This window comes from Corvus kubaryi, unplaced genomic scaffold (assembly GCF_017639235.1).
Source record: "Corvus kubaryi isolate FWS band 111438036 unplaced genomic scaffold, C.kubaryi_AGA036_p1.0 37383, whole genome shotgun sequence".
In the NCBI taxonomy this organism is placed as follows: domain Eukaryota; kingdom Metazoa; phylum Chordata; class Aves; order Passeriformes; family Corvidae; genus Corvus; species Corvus kubaryi.
Genome location: NW_024581125.1, coordinates 139856 through 161059, shown reverse-complemented (window position 1 = coordinate 161059; position 21204 = coordinate 139856). Strand labels below are relative to the sequence as shown.

Sequence of the window (21204 nt, the reverse complement as noted above, 5' to 3'; positions counted from 1 at the left end):
CATTTTTTTTCCTTTTGCCGGGGAAATTTGATTTGGAGAGAGGAATCCCTTCTATTATGATGCTCGCTTTGTTTTCTGCTTGCCCTCAGATACCCGTTTTCCTCAGAGTGTCGAAATTCTTCCTGATGCCATCATGTTTCTGTTGCATTTTTCTTGGTTTCATCATCACTTTATAAGTAGAAAAGTGAAATATTAGTGGCCAAGGTTGTAGAGGACCTAAAAGCTGTTGAAACGAATCTCAAAATATCATCTCCGTCCTATAAAGGGAAAATATTCTTGGATATGTTTTTCTCGAAATCTGAGTTTTCTGGGATAATGTAATTTGAATGTGAACCATCTTAGTCTGATTTTATTAATTGGAAGTCATGTCCGACTTAAAAATAAACCAGAAACAGTGGCTCAAGGACGTTGTGTTTAAGGTTCTGTAAAATGATTGACCTTTGTTTTGACAGCTGCAAGGACAGATGCTGGGCTGCATTTTGATACAGAAACCCAACCCTGAATTAAAGAAAAAACCCCGGCATTCTTTCCTAATAGCTGGGGTTTTGCTCTTAATACAGAATTCCAGGATAACTCAGTAATATTTGCAAAGCTCTTAATCTCAGACTTCCCCCTTTCTTTTAGGGATTCATTTATATATAAATATTTTCAGCATTCTCAGACACAAAAGCAAATTTTTCTTCTTGGGAAATAACTGTAGGAAATGTTCTTTTAATCTTGCTGAATTAAGAGGACACTTATTCCTCCAAAGAAAAATGGTCATTTTGAGGTGGGGACAAAAGGCTGCTGCTCAAGGCGGAGGGAAAAATCTCTTTATAAGTGCTTCCAACATTATTTTAATGCCTTCAAAATGGCAGTAGAGAAGAGGAATGCTGTCAGGATCGGTGTGGATGGACCAAACCCCCTCGGTGGTGGCCATCTCCCTTTTGGGGTGGGCCAGGGGGCACAGGGAGCTGCTCACCCCCCACCTCGAGGGACGCTCCCCTGGGTACCAGCCAGCGATGCTGCTTTGGTGGTCCCAGGATTGCTTTTCTCAGGGGATCAATTGTTTTTTCCAGGCACCCTCTCGGAAAATGGGTGTTTGCTGTGGAGCAGGCGGAGGGGGCACCTTGCCGGCGGCGTGGCTGCCCGTGCCGGGGGGGCACACGCCTGGCACACTGGGATGAGCTCGATCCCAGTGGTGGCGGAGCACTGGGAGCCCCGGCTCCAGCCTGTGTGTGCCTTTGGAGAGCAGGGAATGGTCCCCAAACCCGCAGGGTGACACCTCTGCCCTCCAGCCCTGCAGCGTGAGGATGGGTAACAGCCCCCATGACGGGAGTCTGCCGGTTCTCTGCGGCTGCTTTTTGGCCAGCTGAGTTGGGAAGGGAATTTGAAGGCTTCCCCAGTCGGTGAGGGCTGGCTCCATCCACTGAGCTTTTTCCCAGCTTCCCGCTGAACACATCCATCCCGGTGCTGTGATCGCACGCACACACCCCCACGGATCTGGTTTAATTTATACATTTAATTTGGGTTTGCTAAGTGAGCTGGCAGCGGGCAGTGGGTGCCACCAAACCCCCTCCACTCCGTGGATGCAGCTTTGGAGCTGGATACCACCCATGGCAGAGGCAGGTTGTGATATCGGTGGCGCATCCCCCACGGATTTTGACAGAGACCCACAGCCCCGCAGGGATGCAACCAGTGTGGTGGCTGTGCCCTCGCTGCCAGGGCCAGGTTCGGGGACAGGGGCAGCTGTGACCCCGTCTCCGGCAGCCCCAGTTCCCAGGGGAGCCAGTTCACCCATTCCCGGGCTGGGGTTTGGCGCAGCGTTGAGACCCGAGGTTACAGAGGACCTACCACGGGGAGAAGGGGAGAGGAGAGGCGGCTCTCCTTGATTCTAATCGGGGCTGAGGTTTAGCTGAAGTGAAAACAGATCGGGAGTGACAGTTTTGGAGCCTGCTGTCAGGGTCTGAGCGCAGCGCGCCGGCGATCCACCCCCGGCTGCCCAGGGCCCCCGTCCTGCTCCTCGCCACCGGAGCCGGGAGAGCCAGCACCGCGCGGGATGGGGACAGTGCAGCCCGGCACGGCCACCACACAGCCCTGCCACACACCCCCGGCATCCTCCTGGGCTGGGGACGGTGCCAGGCGGGACACGGCCCCGTGGTGGCTATCGGCAGGGGATCCCCCCCGCCTCCTCCGGCCCCGCACCAGGGGGTGCTTGGCAAGGGAGGGATGGGTCAGTCTGCATCCCCACCGATCCCCTTGGGGTGCCAGGATGCTTCTCCAGGGCAGGCAGAGACTAGAGTCTCCCTTCCCATGCCTCTGATCATCAAAGAGCATCTATGGCCAGGGTGAAAGCCATGGGTTTGGGCTTGTGGACAAAGAGCGCTGGATCCGACTGGGATTGATGGGACCAGGGTTGTTGTGACTCCCCCAGTCACCCTTGCTTGGTCCCCACGTGTTTTCTGTGCTGTACCTAATCTGTCCCTTCCGTCCCCAGCATGGCAGCTGTGGGGAAGTGGGAAGACCTGTTCCTTCATCCCTGGATCAGGAGGGGCTAGGACCTGCCCCAGGTGCTTTGAGAAGTTGGGTGGCATTCACGAGAGCAGCCCCAGCCCCCCATCCTTCTGTCCAGCAGCGCCTGGACAGACCCCTCCAGGGCAGCCCATGTGCTCCAAACCTCGTCCCTGTTTCCAGGGATTAGAGAAATGGAGATGGGGATGAGATGAAGCAGTAGATTGCTTCGTTCTCAGGATGAAGGGATTTGTGGACTGCCCCCAGATCAGTGGATTGAAAATGGAGGGAAGTAGATTGAAAATGGAGGGAAATTATTGGGATGATGCTGCTTGTGGGATTAAAGCCAGGGCAGCCAGCAGGCTCTGGAGGAGGAGGGGAACGAGGAGGGGCGTGGGATGACTGCTGCTGGGCACTGTGGAGAGATGCTCCTGGTTGCATCTCATCTGTTTCGGAGGGTGCACTGGAAGGTGGGCGCTTTCTGCTTTCTCAAGTCCCTGGAGGGGTTCTCCTCTCAGCTGTCCCCCCAGCTGCCAAGGATGTTGGGAATGTGCCTGGAGCTCTTTTCAGTGCTGTGCCTCTCATTTCCAGAATGCTGGAGGACAGGCTGCTTGTCCCTGGAGGCCCACACACCTCCCTGTGGTCTCTCCTTCTCTGTGAGCATCCAGCATGGGTCTGTGGCCATGAGCATCTTTTTGGGGAGCCCTTTGGCTTCCCCTGAGAAATGGCATCTAAAATCTGGCACTTAGGGGGCTGATATTTGACTGTCTCATGCCTTGGGTTGTGTTTCCAACTGTGCTGGCTCCTTTGGGGCAGGATATGGATCCTTTGGGGCTAATGCAGGACCCGGGCAAAGCATCCCTGTGGCATCTGTGGAGGCATCTCCTGCTGTGAGGTGGCACCTCCTGGCTTCCATTCCTTGGCCTTTGGCTGGGGGGAAAATGCCTGAACTGGGGGCATTGGGCTCAGCGTCAAGGCTGTAAGTGTGGCTGTCGAACGGAGATGAGCTTTATTTGCCAGTACGTGAATGTTTGGAAGATTTGAACAAGGATAACTGGCAGCATGGCATGGCTCTGGAGAAGCTCTTTTCCTGGATCTTCTTCAGTGCAGCTTAAGCCCCTCACTCCAGAGCCTGTGTCCCTCTGCCCCCTGTGCTGCAGAGCCCTGGTTCCTCCAGCCCTTCCCCATGGGGCCATGTTTGCTGGCCCCGGGGGTCTGGGGTTGCTCTCTGCTGGCTGGATCTCCTGTGAAGAGCCACTTCACCATTCCTGGTTTCCTTCTGCTGATCCTGCAGCTCAGCTTGTCACTCCCAGCCACTTCGAGGTGGATGGGGAGCATTTCCTCTGTTCCTGTGCACTTAATTGCACACAGTTAAGTTCAGTACTTTGCCTTGCAGAATTCCATCTTATTTTTGTCACATTGCCAAGCTCATTTTGGCTTCTTGCTCTGCTCTCCAAGAGCTTCTCCCACGTGGGTTGTCACCTGGCATTTTAACAGGAATGTCCCTGATCAATGTTTTGGGGGGTTTTAGAGCATTTCCCAGCCATTTTCCAGTGGTTTCACCCACCCCAGCTCCCTTCACACCCCACAGTGACTCCCCTCTCCGGCGGGCTCGGTCCGGCCGCCCTCTGCAGCACTGCTTATGGTGCTTCCCGAGTCCCAGCGGCGCGTTCAGGGATGTGGACACGGAGTGTGGCACTGAAGCACTCGCTCTCCTGCTCTCTGCAGTGCCAGGCGATGACGTTTGAGGTTTGGGATTCTTTCCCCTGGCTCAGCTGCTGCAGCAGAGCCCGCCCCGCTCTGCAGTGCCGAGCCCCGCGGCGGGTCCGGGCTGGGGGGGCGATGCTGTGCTGCTGGCTCTGCCTCCCTCAGCCCCCTGGGGCACCTGGCATCTGCCAAGATCCAGCCAGTGCTTGGTTCTCACTGGACCATCAGCAGCTCCCATCGGTGCTCCCAACCTCTCCAAAATAATGGCTTGGGCGTGGAGGGACAGCCAGTATTTCAGGAAAATCTGTAATGGATTGTTTTTATTTATCCTTTTATCTGCTGGCAGACCAAAGGAGAAAGAGTGATGTTCCTTGTCCCAGGAAATGTTGTTTCCTTGGCACTCAGGGTCTTGCTAAAGGCTCACAGACATCTGAGGATGCTCTTGGTTGCTGAGTTGTGGTGGACCCAGCTGCAAAGAGCTTTGGCTTTCGTCACCTCATAGGGGGAAATTTCTGATGCACTTACGTGGTGTAACATTCACTGAAAAGACTGTTCTCACTGGCAAGTTGTTCCAAAAGGAACTAACAGGGTGATTTGGAAGTGGCTGAATTAAAGCACGATGTTCCCATCCCCTCCCTGTTCACCCCAACCTTCCAAAATCAGCTTTAATTAAACAAATTAAATGAGGACCCATTATTCTTCTAATTACTCTTAATAATTCTGATAACCTTGTTGAGGTGGTGGTTAAACAGGTTCAAGCCACTGCTTTTGCGTAGGGTCTCACAATCAAAAGAGCCCTGAAACCAGCCCAAACAAGGTTTCCTGGCTTTCCTAAGGACATCTGTGTCCTGCTGCTAGCATGTTGCATTTTCCTCACTGGTCTGTGTCTGACCTCTGCTTGCAGCACTGCAGCAGCTCGTGTGAATGAATGGGAATTCTGCATCCTGTAGATCTTTGCAGATACATCTCTCAGGTACCTGAATTTCCTCTAAACCTGGAAATTAACACAAACCTCAAGGCTGTGTCTCCCACAAATGTATCAGGGCACAGAGATAGGTTCTGTCATCCTGCTGTCCTGTTGCAGGGGGGAAAATGATGTTCCAGACCATCATCCTGGGGAGGCTGGCAGGGAAAAGCTGCAGTTTCATCCACCGATCTTCACACAAAAGATTGCGATAGCGGCACTGCCATCGTGACAGAACGAGTCACTTTCCCCGCACTGGGCTTGCCTTGGTGGAGCATAATGCCTGATCCCATCAGTGGGGTGCACCAGATCAAGGAGAAAGCCAGGAAATCAGCTGGGAATTTCCTGGAGGGGAGGGCAGGTGTTCGGCTGGGATGTAGCTGAGCTCACTGCAGTGTGACAGTGCTGGAGCTCTGCGTCATCGTATCAGCGCAGATGTTCAGAACAAGAGGAAATGGCCTCAGGTTGTGCCCGGGAGGCTCAGATTGGATATTAGGAAAAATTTCTTAATGGAAAGGGTGGTCAGGCACTGGCACAGGCTGCCCAGGGCAGTGGTGGAGTCACCATCCCTGGAAGTGCTCAAAAGGCACGTGGATGTGGCACTTGGGGACAGGGTTTAGTGGTGGACTTGACAGTGCTGGGGAAACAGTTGGACTCGATCATATCAGAGGTCTTTTCCAACCTAAGTGATTCTGTGAGGCTGTGATCTCAGCTGGAGGGGAGCAGGGAAAGGGGAGCAGGTGACTGAGAAAGAAGCCTCCAGAGATGCCTGCTGTGAGGGCCAGAGCAGGACATTTGTGTCCTGTGATGCTTGGAAAGATCACAGGCAGGGGAGAGGCAGGAATATCCTGCTGCCTGACATACCAGGAGGGCACCGGGCGTCATTTTTGGTCAGAGATATCTAAAATATTCCCACTGAAGCTGGAGAGTAGAGAGGAGGAAAGGTCAACCAAAATTACTACAGCTGTGGAAAATGGCAGCAGCTGGAATTGCAGCTTTGTTCCCAAATGGCATTTGGTGTCACTCGTGCAGATGCTGCTTCTGCCCTCCCACAGCTTCATCTCCCAACAGCCGAAGACATGCACTTCCATGTTGTTTAAGGGAATGCTTGGCTCTGGGGTTCTGCCTGTTTTTTCCTCCTTCCACCCCCATCCTGGCCTGGCCAGACTGTGCCGTTGTCCTAATCCTGAGCTGGCTGCATTGCCGAGCTTCCCAGCCGCTAAAACACCGCACTGGAAATCGCCGGATTAGGTCTTAATGGCAGGATCAAGTCAGCAGGAGATGAGTGGGGAGAAAGCTCCTGCTTACGCAGGTGGACGGGCAGCCCTCCTCGAGAAAACAGGCTAGAAAGCCTAAAATGTCAGAAAAACATCCTCTTTCCTGGCCTCTCTGGCTTTTCTCTTCTTTTAACACATCCATCATTTTCCAAGGGTCAGAAATCCATGGTCTGAGTTTTGTGAAAACGACACTGAGAGGTCAGAGGTGTTTAAACATTTCCTCCCTCTCAGGGGAAAATGCTGTCTTGGGTGGTGGACGTTCTGTCCCAGATGTTAATTCCCAGCACTGAATTCTGCCACCACCACTGGACATCCTGGCTGTGGGATGTCACAGTGTGCTGGAGGATGCTGAGGGTTCGTGGCTGTCTTTAACACCTGTGCTGGTGGGGCTCCTGGAACACCAGGGAGCCTGGGAAGTGTGGTGGGTGTTTTCCAGGGTGGCATTACCAGTGAGCAACAGAGATGCTCCAGGGTGGGGTCTTGGGGGTGGTCCGTGGGGAAGGTGGCACAGCAGGGACTGCACAGATCAGGGCCCTGCCCACCCTGCTCTTTACCTGCACAGGTCATCAAGGGCTCTTGGCCAGCAGGGCTCTGAGGTGTTGGATTTTATCAGCCTGCACTGACCAGGAGAAGCTGTGGCTGCTCCTGGATCCCTGGAAGTGTCCCAGGCCAGGTTGGACATTGGGGCTTGGAGCAGCCTGAGATAGTGGAAGGTGTCCCTGCCCATGGCAGAGGTGGCACTGGATGGGCTTTGAGGTCCCTTCCCACCCAAATAATTTTGTGATTCTGTGATATGCCTGCAAGAAAGTGGGGTTTTCTGGAAGCCCTGTGATGGGTGAGGGAGGAGATGAAGACTTTCTCCTTTGCGTTTGCTCGGTGGTGCCTGTGAACTTCCACCCAAACCTTTCAGGGAGGGGGTGAGTTGTGCTGCTGGGGCATCTTTTTTGCACAGAGTTGTCCCCTCTGCTTGTTTTTGGACAGCTTGAACAAAACATTGCAACACCCCCCAAAAAATAACTCTAGGAAGCAAAGGCTTTGCTCACATGGAGCTCGTGCACCCAGTGAGCCCCAGGAGTGCACGGCAGGAGGAAGAGGAGGAGGACAAGGGCTGGCTTCACCAAGCACAGAGCCAGCCATGTCCCCCAGCCCCTGCAGGGATTTGGGCTCTGCTTGAGCTCAGCTGAGCCCCCTGCCATCAGGGATAGCATCCCTGATAGGGTATCAGAGGCATGATTCCGTGGATCCCAGCATCCGCTTTTCCAGCTCCTGCACAGAAGCTAGGCTGGAAACCAACATCCAGCCCAGAGCTCCAGTTCCCTCCTCCTGTTCTGTTTCATGTGCCATCTCCTGTGTGGGAGACAGTCGTGTTATTAAATTAATTTAATACACAGTGTTCAGGTTTCCCCTAATTGGAAGGGAATGGCTCGAATTTTAGGGATGTGTCAGTATTTGTGAGGTATCAGCAAGCATAAACACAAGAGCGCCAGCTGATGCAGTTGCTCCAACCTCTAAAAAATGGGAAAGGAGAAAAATTGGAGTGTGTACATTTGTCTTCCTCCAGTTCTGGGTTTTCATTTGCCTTCCTATTCCTTGGTCACTGGTGCCTGAGCTGCTTTTTCAGACACGGGATTCCTGATAGATCAAGGAAATTTCCCAGATTGCACTGAGAACTGGTGATGTCTCCCCCAGGCACTCTTGCAGTTATAAGGCCTAATTATCGTGGAAGCGTTGTCCAGTTTTGGGGCAGATCTCCCCTCACTGTGGTGCAAAAACTTCTGGCTGCTCCCCATGTGTGAAAGGAGGGTGCTCCGGGCCTCCACCTGTGGTTGCCCAGGTGTGATGCTTGGCAGAGCCTGGCTTGGCTCGCTGTGCAGCTTCCCTTTTGGGGCCAAGCTTGACACTTCTGTCCCCTAATTCCGTGTCTTTGACGTCTCCAGGGCTGCACCTGCTTCGCACTGGGCTGGAGCTGGGCTCTGGATCTACGCTGTCTGTTGGGCTGGATGTAATGGTGTCCTCAGGGCTTTCGAGTGGGTGGACAAAGGGGCCATTTCAAAGCTGCGGTGAACAAGGCAGAACACGATGGTGGAGAGGAAGGGTCCGAGATGGGTCCTTCTCTCCAGGCAGGGAATGCTCTGAAATGCTCAACATGGCGTTTTGGGGGATAATTTTTCCCAGCCCTTTGTCCATGAAGAATGAGGGCTGTGGGGGGAGGCCTGTGCCCAGAGTAAATGCTTCGGCTCTATTGTTGCCATCCCTTCCACTGAGCTCTTGAGCCCCCCATAAAACACTTACCTTTCACTAGTATGATTAAGAAAAGGCCAATGTAGCTTTCCTGCTCACTGGAGCATGAAGCGTGTTTAATTTAATAATGCTGATAAATCTTAAAGCCAGGAGCATTTGGCTAACACATGACCCACTTTTTCAATCAATTGGAAGCATTTACATAACGGCCTGATGCAGGGTTCCTCCTGCGAGGGACGTGGAGCTGGGGATGGCTCCTGCCACAGGACATGGGGGAATGGCTTTAGACTGAAAGAGGGGAGGATTAGGTGAGATTTTAGGAAGAAATTCTCCCCTGTGAGGGTGGGCAGGCCCTGGCACAGGGTGCCCAGAGCAGCTGTGGCTGTGCCTGGATCCCTGGAAGTGTCCCAGGCCAGGTTGGACATTGAGGCTTGGAGCAGCCTGGGACAGTGGGAGGTGTCCCTGCCCATGGCAGGGGTGGGAATGAGATATCTTAGGTTCCCTTCCCACCCAAACCATTCCGTGATCCTGTAATGTCTCCGGTGCAGCAGTTTGTCTCCTGGCATATCATGAGCACTGGAAATGCTGACCTCCACCCATCAGCTTGTTGAACCTTTTTGGCATTGCCTTCCATGCACAGGAGTCAGCCTGGGCTTAACCAGCACAGCCAGTTACTCTTTTCCTTCACTGTTCACCTTCACAGTGGGCTCAGTCTTGAAAATTCCTGATCTTGCCTGTTCTGTTACGGTCTCTCAGCTCATTCCTCCTCCCCACCCTTAAAAGCACCTTTTGGCTTGACATAGAACCAGAGAACAACAGCATGGTTTGGCTGGAAGGGACCACAAAGCCCATCCCATTCCACCCCCTGCCCTGGGCAGGGACACCTTCCACTGTCCCAGATTGTTCCAAGCCCCGTCCAACCTGGCCTTGGACACTGCCAGAGATGGGGAGTCCACAACCTCTCTGGGCAGCCTGTGCCAGTGAACCTGTTCTGGCATTCAACACATTCCATTTCTTATCCTTCTTGTGAGGACTCCATCCTTTTTTTCCATGCGTGATATCCAGCAGCCTCGAGCCCTGCGTTTGCACGTAGGTCATAAGCAACCTCATTCCCAGTGAGCCTGTGTCCTTTAGCTTCAGGGAATTCTATCTCCCTGCAAACCACGTGGGTTTATCCATTTTGGGTTTCATAATAACCTCTGGGAAGAGGTTTTGCATCAAGCCCATCTCCCAGCCACGGTCTGTGCATTGCTGCTGTTTATTTATCCCGACTTGCGTTAAAGCAGCACTTGAGAACTTGTTTATCTCCCGCTTTTTTTGCTCACGTAAGTCCCTGTCTGAGCAGAGGGAAGTGCCAGATGCTTGTGAGCAGGATGAAAAATCTCCTGTCTGATACAGGCTGAGGGATTAAATAACATGCGGGAGGATCGCCATGTGTCCCTCAGCGCTGCACGTAGAGGGATGCTGGCACCTCCCTCTGGGACAGGGCTGCTCTCCCCAAGCACTGGGCTGCAGGGACATTTCATATGCCCCGTCCTCGTGCAGAGACCTTCCTAAGGAGGCATCAGGAATGAAAAATGAAGGATTTGTTGCCATTCTGTGGTTTTTATTTCTTTCCCCCCTCTTGCCTTCAAAACATCGGTGGCCCCTCTAGAGGGCAGAGGAGGAAAGAGAGAGAATGGGAAGAGAAAACAACGTGGTTTTGTTAGATATGTGTGACATGAATGGCTGGAAGTGGCGTGGTCCTCACTCTGCCCAGCTGGGGAGTTCTCAGGTCAGGATGTGTGGCAACCAGGATGCCAGTTCTTCCCGTTCAATGCTCCTGGGGTCAGACAGATAATTCCTGGTCACTGAAAAAGTGCCTTGTGGTTTTCTGCGTGCCCATTTATGCTGGAAATGGTGAACTTTGGTTTGCTAGATAGGTGCTGTGGGTCTTTTAAAGCCCCACTGCAGCTGCTGGCCCTTGGCCCGGCTGCTCATGCGATGCCCTGCTCCAGAGCTGCTTTTTGGCCGTGCCCTGCTGCTCTGTAGGGTCTGTCCCACCGCGAGGAGCCTGTTCTGAGAGCCACCGTTCCCCGCTGTGTCCCCAGGTGATCCGGCCGTGGTGCTGCCTGTGCCGGGGCTGCTCTCCCAGCTAACGCACGTCTCCCGTCCCCCGGTAGGAAATGGAGTCCAAGGTCTCCGAAGGCGGCCTGAACGTCACCCTCACCATCCGGCTGCTGATGCACGGCAAGGTAAGGGGCTCCCACCGAGGGGCTGGCCTCACAGACCCCTCTCTGACCTGGCCAGCCCCACACACAGCGTCCCAGCCCCAGGAATAGCCCGTGGGGAGGGTGGCACGGTGCTCCTGCTCCCTCTCGTTCCTGCCCCTCAGCCCTGTCCTTCTGCTGGGGACTGTGTCCATCAGGTCTTTACTTCATTATGGGGTTGGGCTGGATTCTCATCACGTTTTCTAATGTCAGCTTCTCTGTTTCTGGCTTTTTCTCTGTGTAGGAAGTTGGAAGCATCATTGGGAAGGTAAGGATGCCTTTTAATGTACCTTTGATGCTGTTGCCTGCACCTGTGGTGTGGTAGATGCCTTAGTCACCTCTTCCCTGTGATGTCCTGAAAAGTTTGGGGTGCCTGAGTGTTGACACTGAGCTAGTTGCTGCATTTGTGAGCCAGAAATTAGGAGAGACCCACAGAGGGGTCAAAGACCATTCCCCTAAAAACGCCACCAAGCACCAAACTGTTCCCAGCTGCTTCTCTGGGTGATGGCTGGGAGTGTACAGTCATGTTGCTCTGGTGTTTTAATCAAATAGCTTCATTAAAAGATAGTAAAAATGTCACACAGATCCATTTAAATGATGTTTTAAGTAATTCTGTAGCCCCCGTCTCTGAGGCCAGAGGGCTCCATTTATTTGCCTTGTACAGAAAAGCTTCCTGAGGGGCTCTGGTGTTTCCACAGTGGTTTGGAAAGTCCTGGCTATACAGGATTAGGGGTTTTGTGGGTGATTTTAAAAGAAAGGTTTATGGTGGAGAAGATTTGCAGCATGAACACATTTTCCCTGTAGGCTTGTGCCTTATTTTTCCATCAGCCTGTCCAGCTCTGGGAAGATTCACAGTTGTGAATTCATATGTAAATATTTGATGATTTACATGCTCAGCTCTTCAACTGGGATGCGGGGCCAGGCATCACAGCTCCCATGTTTTTGGCTACACATTGCCATGTATTAGGGAGATACATGTTCGGTAGGGTTGTTTTAAAGGTGGAAGTCTTGAATTTTCAGTAATGGCTTGGTTTTCCCTCCTGTTTCAGAAAGGAGAGACGGTGAAGAAGATGCGTGAGGAGGTGAGCAGCCTGCTCTGTGGGTGATTTGCAGGAGGGAGGGAGTGCAGAGTGGCCAGAGTTGCACATTGCCCTGTGTGATATGTGCAGTAATTCCCAGGGTCAGGACAAGCAAGCCAGCTGTCCCCAGAGCTCCATGGACCAGTTTTCTCCCTTCACACTCAAACTCCTGTCACGTTTTCCAGAGTCAAGTATTTGCTCTTAATGAAACATTGAAATTAAGTCACCTGTAAGATGCTTTCAGTTTGTCCAGGGTCTTTGTGCCTGCAGCTCCCAGGGAGTTGTCAGGGCAGTCAGAGGAAAACTCTTCACAGGCAATGACCCCATGAGCTGGTCTTGCCACGATCCCATGGGTTTCCTTTGAAGTACAACATTGGAAACCCTTTCTGAGGGTTGGGATAAGGCAGGGCTGGAGTCACTCCAGAGGAGGGGTGGGAGTTTGGAAGGTTAGATGGAATGCTGTGAGGCTGGCACAGGTATCAGGCTGAGAGAGGACCCGACCTGGTTGCTTGGCTGTGGCTATTCCAGGACTCCTCTTCTCTTTCCAGAGTGGGGCAAGGATCAACATCTCAGAGGGGAACTGCCCTGAGCGGATTGTGACCATCACTGGCCCCACCGATGCCATCTTCAAGGCTTTTGCCATGATCGCCTACAAATTTGAGGAGGTGAGAAATGTGAGCCAGCCCACGGCTGGGGCCAGCAGTGCCTGGTTGGATTTCCTTAACTGGGACATGGCCTCAGCACAGAACCTTCCAGACATCTCTAAATAGGGCAGGTCTGGGGCACAAGTCTGACAGGGAGCGGCTGAGAGAGCTGGGGGGCTCAGCCTGGAGAAAAGGAGCCTCGGGGGGCACCTTCTCGCTCTCTGCAACTACTTGGAAGGAGGGTGTAGCCAGTTAGGGGTCAGTCTCTTCTCCCAGGTAACAAGTGACAGGACCAGAGGAAATGACCTCAGGTTTAGGTTGGATATTAGGGAAAATTTCTTCACTGAAAGCTTGGTCAGGCCTTGGAACAGGCTGCCCAGGGCAGTGGTGGTCAGCATGCCTGGAAGTGTTCCGAAGGGACCACTTCAGTCACTTGGCCACAGCATGTGTGGATGTGGCGCCTGGGGACTGGGGGTGGCTCTGGGTGGGCACCCAGGGCTGATGTGCTGCCCTTTCCCTTCCCAAGGACATAACCAACTCCATGAGCAACAGCACCGCTACGAGCAAACCTCCGGTGACACTGCGGCTGGTGGTGCCCGCGAGTCAGTGCGGCTCCCTGATCGGCAAGGGGGGCTCCAAGATCAAGGAGATCCGAGAGGTAAGGCAGCTTTCATTTCACCACCGCACTTCAGCGCAGCTCCTCGGAGCTGATCCGCGCCCAAGGGGGAGCTGCCTTGGAGAAGGGGACCCCTGTGCTGCACCGTGCACCACTTTGCTTCCCGGGATGGTGTGGCTGACGCGGGAGCAGCATCCCTTGGAATGCCACGTGCCGGGCTCCGGGTGAAGGCGTTCAGCTGTGGGATTTCTCCTTCCTCTCTCTTTCTGTCTCCAGTCCACAGGTGCTCAAGTCCAAGTGGCGGGGGACATGCTGCCCAACTCCACGGAGCGGGCGGTGACAATCTCGGGGACACCCGACGCAATTATCCAGTGTGTCAAACAGATCTGTGTGGTGATGCTGGAGGTACAGTCTGTAACAAAGGGGGTAAAGTACATACGGAAAAAAATCCCAGCTGGCCCCACGAGAGCGCTGGGAGCTGTGGAGCGTGTCTCTCTCGTCCCCTTCACCACGCGTTGTCGGACCACTCTCATTTCCTGGTACCTCCGTTGGAAACGCACCCCGTGTCTTTTCCCCGCCATTGTCCGTTGTTCCTAGAGTCCCACACTGGAAGCCTGTCTGGTCGGGTGCCCCAAAGGAGGTGGTTTGTGTCAGAGCAGGGGGTGGCTTCAGGACAGAGGGGTGCCAGCAGGCTGGGACAGCCTGGCCTGGTGTCCCAGCAGCACCCAGGGTGCCGTGGGAAGGAGATGGGGGCTGCAGCCGCTGCTCCAAGCACCTGGTCTCCTCTGCAGAGGGGTCACAGTGCCCCACGAGGACCACCAGCCAGGAGGAGGGGGAGGCTAGAGCATCCCCTGCACTGGAGGAGCTGGAACTGGGAGCACAGGGCTGTGTTCCAGTGAGGCACAGTGGGAATGGTAGTGAGGAAGGCTGGTGGAGGGCAGGGACTGTAGGGCACATGGATACGTGTCCAAGGTGCCATTTTCTGGGACAAATGCTGACATGCAGAGCTTGAAGATCTCTGCCATGGAGAGATGCTGCTGTACCAATGGCTGGAGATGACCTCAGCCACATGCCTCACATCCACACCTGCCACCTCAGATGGGAGAAGCTTCAGGAGGAAAGCCCCTGGGACACAGGATGGTGACACGTTCCACTGCTGGTGCATCCCAGAGACAGACAAAGCAGGGACCGATGTCAGGCTCCTCTTCCTGGCTGCACGGCCCTTTCGTGGCAGGGAGGAGCACGTTTCCCACTGGAAAGGCTTCGGATGGGTATGGCAAGGCTTGGTGAAGGTGAAGCAAAGCCAAATTGAAAGCGTGTTCAGCTTGGCAGCAGCACATCTCAGGAGGGATAGCCGGGAGCCACATTAGCCATCCCTGCTGGCTGTGATGCTCAGGCAGCTGCGCTGCTGCCAGAGGAATTTTAGGCACCCGATGACCCCAGGTCATGGACTGCAGCAGAGATGAGCCTGAGGGGATGCTTGACAGGTGTGTTAAGAAGTCTTTCTCAGAAAGCAAGATGTGCTGCTCCTGTGCACAGCTCAGCAGTGGGAAAGAGACCAACCCACGAGTCATCTTGCAGTCTGAAATTTAGAATGTTCCCTGACTTTAACGGCTCACAGAGATGTTCCATATCACCTTTCAGTCTTAAAACAGATAATCCTGGCTCGTCCCCTCCAAGATTTGTAATGCAATAAAAAGAACAAGTACATTTGGGATGTTGGAGATCTGCTTTGATCAGCTTTCCCACAGACAGGTGCTTAGCAGGAGGATTTAGATAATGCTGCTGGCCTACAAGTAGACATCTAAAGAACATACAGGAAAGAAAAGAAGAATTTTCCATGAGATAGTGTCATTTCTGTTGCCTGTCCTTATATAGCCATCACTGAGTTGTTTAATTCTGGGTAGAAGCAGGAGGAGAGCTGAAATCTCTCATGATCCCTAAAAACCTCCATGTGGTTTCCTGTGGGCTGCAAGTTGTGTTCAGGAGAAAACCAGGAGGGAGAATCTGGGTGAGCAGCTCCTGTGCATCACACCAGCGGCTGACTCGCTGCAGCTCTGCTCAGACCTTCCCAGGGACTTGACAGAGAGGAGTGAGGCCACAGAACCACGGAATGGTGTGGGTTAGAAGGGACCTTAAAGGCCATCTAGTTCCAACGCCCTGCCATGTGCAGGGACACCTCTCACCTGACCACAGGTGCCTCGCAGCACCCACGTCCCAGCTCGGACGGCAATGGACCGCACCAAGGCCTGAAGGTGGCCCTGTTCCGGCAGTGCGGAAGATGAGGGCAGCCAAAGAGCTTGAGCATGCTGCCAGGTCGCTCAGATGGGCTGTACCCCCCATCTTGCTGCTCGAGGCTCTCCTCGGGGCGCTCTGAGGAGGGTTCCCGGAGCCTAGACCAGGTGATGCGGTTTGCACAGAGCAGAGCGAAGCTGAGGGAGGCAGCGAAGCTCCAGGAAGCCGTTGAGGGGCCCGTGCCATGGCAGGGGATCTCCCGTGCCCCAGGTTGTCCCTGTTGCCCGTGGAACACCTCTTCCCCCCGTGTGCTCCTGTCCAGAAACGCGGTGTTGCCTGGTGCGGGTGTTGCTGGTGGCGGCCCCGGGGGCCGTGCTCCGTTAGGTGCTCTCTAACGCTCTTTTTGCCGCCGTTTCAGGAAAGCTGTTCTAATGTTCTCTCTCCCTCTCCTTATCCCTTTTCCTAGTCCCCACCAAAAGGTGCCACCATTCCCTACCGCCCAAAGCCCGCCTCCACCCCTGTCATTTTTGCAGGTGGTCAGGTAAGAGCCGACCCGCTTGCAGCCTCCACTGCCAACCTCAGCCTTTTACTGCAGCACCAGCCGCTGCCCGTTAGTGCACTCAGGTTTCTTGCCTTCTGACTTGCATGGTGTCATCCCATCCGTTGTGTGCCACGGCAGCTGGGCTGAAAGCTCTTGGCTTAGCTCCTGTGATGGATGCTGGAGGATGAGGAGAAGGGGAAGGGAAGGGCCAGACAGGGTGTCAGCTCCGTGTCAGAGTGTTGCACAAAGGAGAGGCTGGAATTAGACCCGAGTTCAGTATTTGTCAGTGGGTGAGAAGGAGAGGATTAGAAAAGCACTGTTGGACAAGAGGCTGTCACTGCTCTCTGGCATCTCCAGCCCAATTAAAAGTACCTTTGTGTAGCTGTAATTGATCCGAGGTAGGAAGGGTTTGTCGCAGCTACTCCCGGGCTGTGCTGAGCCTCTGCTCAGGGAATCCCCCCAGGAAGAGCCGTGTCCCCATCCCTGGTGCTCGGCTGGTTTGGGGTGCTGCTTGCCTCTGCGGCAGAGCCGGCGTTGTCACCCCAGTGACACTGCAGCCTTGCAGACACCACGTGCTATTTCCAGCAGCGAGCCTTGGGGTGGCTTTTCCTTTGTGGGATAACCATCACACGGATGAGCTGGAGGTTATTCTGCAAACGAAAACCAGCAGGAACAAGAGCAACTGAACACATGGCTGCTTCTAAAGAGGGAACTTGCACCGTTGCTTTCTCCACCTCATCTCCTGGCCTCACCTGCCTGTAGATGCCACCATGTCCATCACATCCAACGGGGGGTGTACCTTCCCAAGAGCTCCAGCAGCTAGGTAGGGCCAGCACCACAGAACCACAGCTTATGCCACCCAGAGTTTTTTAATTTCTCTCCAACCATAATAAATAGAAGGACAAACTAAGAACAGGAGCAAAGCCCAGAGCACAGGCTATTTCAGGCTGAATTAGTCATTGCCAGGATCAGGAGTGTGTCACTCCATCACTCCATCTGAGCAGCCGTTCTGGAAAAGAGCTTTGAGTCCAGCTGCCTGGTGAACTGATCTTTTCAAAAGGGAGAGTGAGATGGAGGCAGCAATGCTCCTGCTGGCGAATGGTTGGTGTCTTGGACAGAAGTAATGTCACAGGAAGAAGCAACTGTCTCTGAAGGGAGAGCTCTTCCCAAGGCTGGGAGCCCTTTGGTTCTGCCCGAGGGGTGGCACGGGGCGGGTGGACAGGGGACAGCTGGTGACAGTGGTGACAGGTGTTTGGGGTGGGATGAGCCTCCAGGAGCTCAGCAGGCTGAGGGATGTAGCAGCCAGTGGCAGCTGCCAAAGGGACCAGCCCTCCATGGGCAAGGTCAGAGTTGAGTTGCATCTGTCCAAGACACCTTCCTGCCCTTAATTACCTTTTTCGATTCAGTTTTTCTAATCAAAAAGCAATGGCCAAATTAAACCACCAGGACGGGCAGCTCTTCAGCCTCTGTTGTGTCCCCGTTGTGCTGGGATGCTGGTGGGCACTGGGACAGCCATTTTCCCTTTTCCTCCTCCGTGATTTCGGGGGTTTCGTTCACACGAAGCGCTTTGCTCTGCAAACGACATGGCAAATTTGCAGGACGTTCCAAGGTTTTTTCCTTTCGTTTTTCTTGGCATTCTTTACTCTCCCTTTTCAAAGTGTTCTCCATCTCTTTTGCCATTTCTTTCAGAATCATCTGAATACTGTGTCAACCAGTGAGATACATTTTGCTAGCTGGTTAAGTCCTAAATATTGGGCTCTCTAGTGTCTGGCTCTTCACCCACATTGGTGCTTATTTTGGGGTCATTTACAAGCAAAAAGAGAAAGGATTACTACAAAGGATGGGAAAAACACCCAGACCCATTTGCCTGGCAGATATTGCATGGATTTATCAAATACAGCTGGTGAAAGGCATCGCAGTGCAGGCAGCCCTTGTCTCGATGCCTTTCCAATGCCCCAGCAGAGCACTGGAATATACTGGGTGGATGTAAAGCATCCACTGGGAATTGTGCACCTCAGCTCACAGCGCTGGCTGGCTTTTTGGGATCACGCTTGGGTGTGAAGGGCGGCGGTGATGTCACTGTGCACCTGCCACACGGGCAGTTCTGGCTGTCAGAGGATCGCAGGAGGGTTTGGGTTGGAAGGGACACTAAAGATCACCCACTTCCAACCCTTCTGCCACTGATCCTTGGTTTTTGTACAGGAAAGACCAGCCACAGCCTGATATTCCCTCTCCATGCAATGCTGGCACCTATAAAGAGCTCTTTCTTTCCTTCTGAAAAAGCCAAACTGAGCCCGAGCCCTTGAAGTCAGGTAGCTCAGCATGCTCTAGGTTGGATGGGAGGTGGAACATCTCCCTCCTGCCCCAAGGATTTGCTGCCCCAGGGAATTTAGTGTGGCACAGGGGGGTTCTGGCAGAGGGATGGAGTCCTCTCCCCATGTCCAGCCAGCACTGGTGACATCTTTGTTTTTCCTTTACAGGCCTATACAATTCAGGGACAATACGCTATTCCACACCCGGATGTGAGTTTTACCCTAATTTTTCTTATACCCTTTTCTGTCACCTGCATGCTACTGTTAATTCACATAATATTAATATTAGCCAATAATATTAATAGCATATTTTCAAAGTAACGGGCCGTGTGTAGTATCTGTAATACCTCGAGTAGCCTTTTGACCTGTTAGCACTAAACTTTATTACTTCTGAGGACTTGGCCTGATGCTAAATTGTTTGCATTGTTCAGTGCTATCCCTTTGTTCTGAGAGAAACCATACTCTATGCATTTTGTGCCTCAAAATGATCAAAACAAGGAAAAAAAAAAAGAAAAAATAATACTTTCCCCTCTATTTTCCCCTTGTCCTTAAAATGCTGGTAAGCCAAGGGCATATTTAGCTGCTGAGTGCCTTGGTGGGGTGGGAAGAAGCCAGAGCTCCGGGGGTTTTGTGCTTGAAGCCTGGGCAGGGACATGCCTTTCTGAGGGGGTGTTCTTTTGGGTGACTTGGAAATTGAGCAAACCCCCCCATCCCGTGTCTCCCAGAGGGATGGGGAAGGTGTGTGCTGCTGGATCTCACCGTGCTGAGGGCCCCCTGACCGACACGGTCACCCTGGTTTTGGTGGCTGTCCCACTGCTGCGGGTGGCTGTCACCCATGGCGGGGACGTGGGGACAGCCCCCACTTCACCTCGCGCTCCTTGGTGCAGACAGGAGCTGCTCTCAGCTGCTCTGGCTGGGGTTGGCTGGCACTGGGATCCCCTGGGCTCCCGTGCCTGTGGGGGATCAGGGGGGACGTGTAGGGATCATCAGCAGGAATGTGTGCGCCTGAAATTACCAAGGGAAGTAGAAAATCAGCCTGTTTAAAGGATTTCTTTGTGGAAAGCAGAGAAGCACTGCGATGCCAGCTGCTCAGCTTCTGAGGTGCTCACGGCTCTTGGAAAAAGCAGGGCCTTTCTAAATGTGTTTCCAGGGGGACAAAATACCCATCAAGTCCCATCGCGGAGGGTCCCTCCTGCTGCGAGTCAGGGGTCTGCAGTGGGGCTGAGGATGTGGCAGTGGGTGGAAAGCCTTCTCCAGCCATCCCAGCCATGGGAAGGGGTTGATGCAGCTCAGCATTCCCCTTCCCAGTGGGTGCACTGGGTACTAAAGAATGGAATTACTTTTTCCATGGTTGAGAAGGTGGCAAGGCTGACACCACAAATGCCTGCTCCACATGGGAACATTTGGGAGCTGTAGGCTGGATTTTCTAGGAGAAGGGGTTTCACTGGAATTAGAGGAATCCAGGCTTTGTCTTCCCATGTGACACCAGTATGTGTGTACTCTGAACAGCCTGCTGTGATGGTTGATATAAGAAATAGTCCTAATTATGTACTCCTTGCTTTTGCTCCATAAACAGAATATAACTAAATAACCTGTGTATTTAGGGTAGATCAATGCAGCCTTTACCCCAGTTTTTCTTTGCAAATGGTGCCAACAGCTTAGTGTTTTCCTTGTTCCTGTAATCCTCTGATTGTCAGGATTAAAATACATTTGCTGGCTGCACTCTGCCCCACTCCCAGCAGATTTCCTGAGAAAAGTTGTTGGTTCAGGGGCCAATCACTTCATCCTTACTCTCAGGGTGTTCTCTCAGTGACTGGTCATTTTAAACAGTGTTCAGTGCAGAATCCAGTCTAGAATGTGGTTTTGGGGCTTTTAAAACACATTTTAGGTGTCTGTGTTTAGTGGCTGCCTTTTGCAAAGCAGGCAGACTTTAGAATGCCCAGCGCGTGCTCCTGCCTTGATTTACTCCCCTGAAAAAATGCCCCAGGACAGGGAAGCTTTGGCTCATGAGGGGCTTCAGCAGTGCCTGGGTGTTTGTAGGCTGTTTGGGATGTGACATGTAGCTGCCTGCCTTCCCGAAAGCCATGGGACCATAGAATCACGGAATGGGTTGGGTTGGAAGGGCCCTTAAAACTCATCTCACTCCCAGGCTGTTCCAAGCTCTGTCCAGCCTGGCCTTGGACACTTCCAGGCATGGGACGGCCACAGATTCTCTGGGCAACCTGTGCCAGGGCCTCAGAGGGAAGAATTTCTCCCCGAAATCCCATCGATCCCTGCCCTCTGTCAGTGTGAAACCATTCCCCCTTGTCCTGTCACTCTGGGCCCTTTTCCCAAGTCCCTCTCCAGCTCTCTTGGAGCCCTTCAGGCCCTTGGAGCATCTCCGTGACCTCCTCTGGACTCGCTCCAACAGATCCATGTCCTTCCTGTGCTGGAGACCCCAGAGCTGGATGCAGTACCTCAGGTACAGTCTCACCAGAGCAGAGGGGGACAATCCCCTCCCCTGACCATGGAAGATGAGCGGGAAGAGATGGACGTAGCAGCTTTTTCTGTGACACCTGGGTGCAGCCATCTTCTCCTCTCCTAGGCTTGTTTATTGCTCTAACTGCAGGGGCTGCCTAAATACCACTATCCACACTGGATCAGTATTAGAAAGGATCTTGGTGTCTCCCCCACCTGGCAAAGCAGGACCTCTGTCCCAGGGCACGGTCAGAGCCCGCGGGGCAAAGAGGTTTCATCTGGAGTCCTGCCAGTGGGACCAGGTGTCACGAGGAATTCCAGAAATGGGGTGCAGCTCTAGAAAACGGGATAGTTCTGAAGTTAAAAAGCAGTGGATGCTGAAGTCCCTGCTC

At 53.3% G+C, this 21204-nt stretch overlaps 1 protein-coding gene across 36 annotated transcripts in view; it reads left to right on the top strand.

The window, feature by feature from the left end:
• The window catches only part of PCBP3 (poly(rC) binding protein 3), a 54977-nt gene that overhangs the window by 16669 nt on the left and 17104 nt on the right, over nt 1-21204 (top strand). For 18 of the 36 annotated variants that reach the window (XM_042035285.1, XM_042035283.1, XM_042035292.1 and 15 more), the window contains 8 exons: nt 10842-10913; nt 11173-11196; nt 11978-12010; nt 12556-12672; nt 13178-13309; nt 13544-13672; nt 15969-16112; nt 18524-18565. In XM_042035285.1, coding sequence (XP_041891219.1) covers nt 10842-10913; nt 11173-11196; nt 11978-12010; nt 12556-12672; nt 13178-13309; nt 13544-13672; nt 15969-16112; nt 18524-18565 — 693 coding nt within the window. Of the gene's footprint in view, nt 1-10769; nt 10914-11172; nt 11197-11977; nt 12011-12555; nt 12673-13177; nt 13310-13543; nt 13673-15968; nt 16127-18523; nt 18566-21204 lie in introns of all 36 variants that reach the window. The other 18 variants (XM_042035304.1, XM_042035273.1, XM_042035271.1 and 15 more) reach the window with 4 other exon arrangements.